Source organism: Bos mutus, chromosome 7 (assembly GCF_027580195.1).
Source record: "Bos mutus isolate GX-2022 chromosome 7, NWIPB_WYAK_1.1, whole genome shotgun sequence".
NCBI classification, from domain to species: Eukaryota; Metazoa; Chordata; class Mammalia; order Artiodactyla; family Bovidae; genus Bos; species Bos mutus.
Genome location: NC_091623.1, coordinates 78791247 through 78795551, shown reverse-complemented (window position 1 = coordinate 78795551; position 4305 = coordinate 78791247). Strand labels below are relative to the sequence as shown.

At 59.2% G+C, this 4305-nt stretch overlaps 1 protein-coding gene across 1 annotated transcript in view; it reads left to right on the top strand.

Annotated features, from left to right (window-relative positions):
* Positions 1-3948, top strand: part of F12 (coagulation factor XII) — a 23992-nt gene extending 20044 nt beyond the window's left edge. Inside the window, 12 exon segments of the mRNA XM_070374850.1 lie at positions 296-366; positions 651-761; positions 884-1015; positions 1165-1199; positions 1201-1270; positions 1430-1601; positions 1703-1887; positions 1986-2205; positions 2456-2592; positions 2689-2838; positions 3395-3540; positions 3632-3948. Coding sequence (XP_070230951.1) covers positions 296-366; positions 651-761; positions 884-1015; positions 1165-1199; positions 1201-1270; positions 1430-1601; positions 1703-1887; positions 1986-2205; positions 2456-2592; positions 2689-2838; positions 3395-3540; positions 3632-3799 — 1597 coding nt within the window. The 3' untranslated portion in view covers positions 3800-3948.
* Positions 3949-4305: the final 357 nt, after the last annotated feature.

Sequence of the window (4305 nt, the reverse complement as noted above, 5' to 3'; positions counted from 1 at the left end):
TAAGTTTGTTTTCTATGTCTGTGAGTCTGTTTCTATTTTGTATATGGATTCACTTGTATTATTGTTTAGATTCCACATATAAGTGATATCATATAATATTTATCTTTATCTGGCTTACTTCACTTAGTATACTAATTCCCTAGGTTCATCCATGTTGCTGCAAATGGCAATATTTTATTCTTTTGTTATGGCTGAGTAATATTCCATTGTGTATGTACCACCTCTTCTTCAACCACTCATCTGTTGATGGGCACTTGGGTCACTTCCACATCTTAAGCTTTCTCTCTTTCTACAGGTGTGCTACTACCCCCAACTTTGAGAAGGACCAACGATGGGCATACTGCCTGGAGCCCAAGAAAGTGAAAGGTGCCATACGACTTTTGGAGTGACCCAGGGCCCTCTCCCCACCCCTACCTCCTCTCCTGGGTATCATCAGACCCAAAATACATGGGATTCTGGGCCCACCTATCTCCCTCTCCCCCAGAGGGAGAAGTTCTAAGAGTGGGTAGCCTCATTTTGCAGGTGGGTAAACTAAGGCTTGGAAACTTGGAGGGCCAAAGTCAAAAGACAAGCACGTTTGGGTAGGGACTTGGCCCCTATCTGTCTGACTCAGGCTCCCTGCTCTTTCTCCCTCTGTGTCCATCTCTCAGACCACTGCAGCAAACACAATCCCTGCCAGAAGGGAGGGACCTGTGTGAATATGCCGGATGGCCCACGCTGCATCTGTGCAGATCACTTCACTGGGAAGCACTGCCAGAAAGGTGAGGAGATGCTGAGGCCAGGGATGGGGACACTGGGAAACAGGGGCAGCCTCAGACCCACTGAAGAAGTCCTGTGGATTCCCGGAGACTTGGCATGGTCCCTCTTCTCCTTTTGTCCCCAGAGAAGTGCTTTGAGCCCCAGTTTTTCCGGTTCTTCCATGAGAATGAAATATGGCACAGGCTTGAGCCAGCAGGTGTGGTCAAGTGCCAGTGCAAGGGTCCGAATGCCCAATGCAAGCCACTGGCCAGCCAGGGTGAGTAGACTGGTGGGGAGCTGGGCAGGGACCAGAGTGGAAGGTGAGGAAGAAAGGCTGGCCGGAGGCCAGGTGGTGTGCCAGTGTAAGAGGGAGCTCTCTGGGCCGTCTTTGGGCCTAGGGGTGACTCAGAGTGCTCCTTCTCCCAGTCTGCCGCACCAACCCGTGTCTCAACGGGGGGCAGCTGCCTGCAGGCGGAGGGCCATCGCCTGTGCCGTTGTCCCCCTAGCTTCGCGGGACGTTTGTGCGATGTAGGTGAGTTAAGGTCTCTAGGAAGCAGAAGCCCTACCCCCACGTGGGAAGGACTTGCAGAGAGCGAGGAGGGGGAGTGGCGCCGTGGGTGAGAGGGCGGCTGGGGGCGGGGGGCAGGGACCAAATCATCACCTAGCGGCGGGGAGCCTCCTCTCTCTGCAGACCTCAAGGCGAGTTGCTACGACGACCGCGACCGCGGTCTCAGCTACCGCGGCATGGCGGGGACTACGCTGTCCGGCGCACCCTGTCAGTCGTGGGCCTCCGAGGCCACCTACTGGAATGTGACCGCAGAGCAAGTGCTGAACTGGGGACTGGGCGACCACGCCTTCTGCCGGTGCGCGCGTGGGACGCGGCTGGAAGTCCCCTTCCGCTCCAGGGCCCTTCTAGGGCTTCTCACGTTCAAAATAGCGCCTCCACCCCACCTCGTGGTTACAGGAACCCCGACAACGACACCCGCCCTTGGTGCTTCATTTGGAAAGGCGACCGACTGAGCTGGAATTACTGCCGCCTGGCACCGTGCCAGGCCGCAGCTGGGCACGAGCACTTCCCCTTGCCCTCGCCATCGGCTTTGCAGAAACCTGAGTCCACGACCCAGACCCCGCTTCCATCCCTGACTTCAGGTAGTTGGGAAGGGTCGAGCGTAGAGGGCGTAGGACGAGCTATATTCCAACCGATGGACAGTGGGTCTCCAGGTCCTCAGCCTGGGCTCCTCCCACAGGCTGGTGCTCGCCGACTCCTCTGGCCAGCGGAGGCCCCGGGGGCTGTGGCCAGCGGCTCCGCAAATGGCTGTCCTCGCTGAACCGCGTCGTCGGAGGACTGGTGGCGCTCCCCGGGGCGCACCCCTACATCGCCGCGCTGTACTGGGACCAACATTTCTGCGCCGGCAGCCTCATCGCCCCCTGTTGGGTGCTGACTGCGGCTCACTGTCTGCAGAACCGGCGAGTGTCCTCGAGCTCAGCTCCCAGCCCGGGACACCCCTAGCGCCTCTCTCCTCTGCGCTCAGCTTCCGCGCAACACCCGAACTCGTGACCTACCTCTCTGCGGCCCCGCCCACCTTTGCCCCCTTCTCCCTTTCAGAGCTTCCCAGGAGGAAGCCGAAACCTATTTGGGGGTTCGGAAGAAGTGGGCTCCCGCAGGATGCCAGTAGCCCGCTCTGAGCGCGCTTCCTTTTCCCGATCCTGTCCCCAGACCCGCGCCGAAGGAGCTGACCGTGGTGCTCGGCCAGGACCGCCACAACCAGAGCTGTGAGCAGTGCCAGACGCTGGCAGTGCGGGACTACCGCCTGCACGAGGCCTTCTCGCCCATCACCTACCAGCACGACCTGGGTGCGTGGAGGAGCCCCCGCTGGGATCTGGCGGAAGGGTGGGCAGGGCTCGAAGTCCGGGCGTCCGGGTCTTAACGCTTCTCCCCGCCCGGGTTAGCTCTGGTGCGCCTGCAGGAGAGCGGGGACGGCTGCTGCGCGCACCCGTCGCCTTTCGTTCAGCCAGTGTGCCTGCCGAGTACCGCCGCCCGCCCCGCCGAATCCGAAGCCGCAGTCTGCGAGGTGGCCGGCTGGGGTCACCAGTTCGAGGGTAGGCAGAACGGCTGGAAGCGGGAAGGAGGCTTCTGGCCACCGGGGTAGGCAAGAGAAGCCTGTAGGTGGGCAGGTGGGGCCGATCTGGTGGGTTGTGGGGACACGCAGAGCCCCTGCCTCTGCAGTCTGCTTCTCCAACGGCTTGAAATTCACTGTCGGGGGAGTGGGGAAGTCCCCAGAACTCCTATGGTGAAGCGGGAGAGCCTCATGTTCTCTGGGTTCCCTCTGGGCACTGGGCTGCAAGGGCTGTTAGAACGCTGGCCCGCGATGGAGCCGCAGGTGGGTTGGATGGGGAGCAAGGTTTTGAGCCACTGGATGGGAAGTGGGGGTGAGGTTCAGAAGCAGTCCTGTTTCTCCTGGTTCATTCACATCACAGCTCCTCTCTGCCTTCCTGTCTATGAGATAGGTGTTAAAGGCAACTCATTCCCTCCTGGGCTTGCTGCGAGGGAGACAGGAGATTATAGCGGGTTTGAAAGAGCCTAGTAAAGCCAGGTCCATGTCCTGGGCATCAAGCGGACCCTGGAGGGTGTGAGGAAGGTGCTCTCGGTTCGCAGGTGGGGAATATTCCAGCTTCCTGCAGGAGGCTCAGGTGCCACTCATCGACCCGCAGCGCTGCTCCGCCCCCGACGTGCACGGAGCAGCCTTCACCCAGGGCATGCTCTGCGCTGGCTTCCTCGAGGGCGGCACCGACGCATGCCAGGTGAGCCTGGGGCCCCGCTTGGCGCCCTTCCCCAACCCAGTCAAGGGCGGACTCCCAGCCAAGGACCCTGAGCCACGTGTCCCCAATCCAGGGTGACTCCGGAGGCCCTCTAGTGTGTGAGGATGAGACCCCTGAGCGCCAGCTCATCCTGCGAGGCATAGTCAGCTGGGGCTCAGGTTGCGGCAACCGCCTCAAGCCAGGTGTGTACACAGACGTGGCCAACTACCTAGCCTGGATTCGGGAGCACACCGCTTCCTGACAGCCCGGCGACTGCTTTCCCTTCTGAGCAGTTCTGGAATGGAAGCGTGGCTGACGGGGGATTATGGATAGCAAGGATTGTTTTCCATTCCCCCCAGCGCTGCCAGCCCGGGGCCAGGCATGGCATAGGCACTCAATAAAGTGCTTTTGAAGCTGCTTGAAAGGTTCAGCTCTTCAAGGTCCTGTTGGGAAATGCCAAGACAGTATGTGCTGTGTGCTTAGTCGCTCAATTGTGTCCGACTCTTTTGCAACCCCATGGACTGTAGCCTGTCAGGCTCCTCTGTCCTTGGAGATTCTCCAGGCAAGAATACTGGAGTGGGTTGCCATACCCTCCTCCAGGATATTTTCCCAACCCAGGGATCGAACCCAGGGCTCCCGCATTGCAGGCAAATTCTTTACCCAAAATAGTATACTGGTACTCAACTTCTTCAGACCCAGGGAACAGAATCTATTGAGATCTGATGCAATATTTAAATTCATGTCCAGCTGATATTTACTAAGCCACAC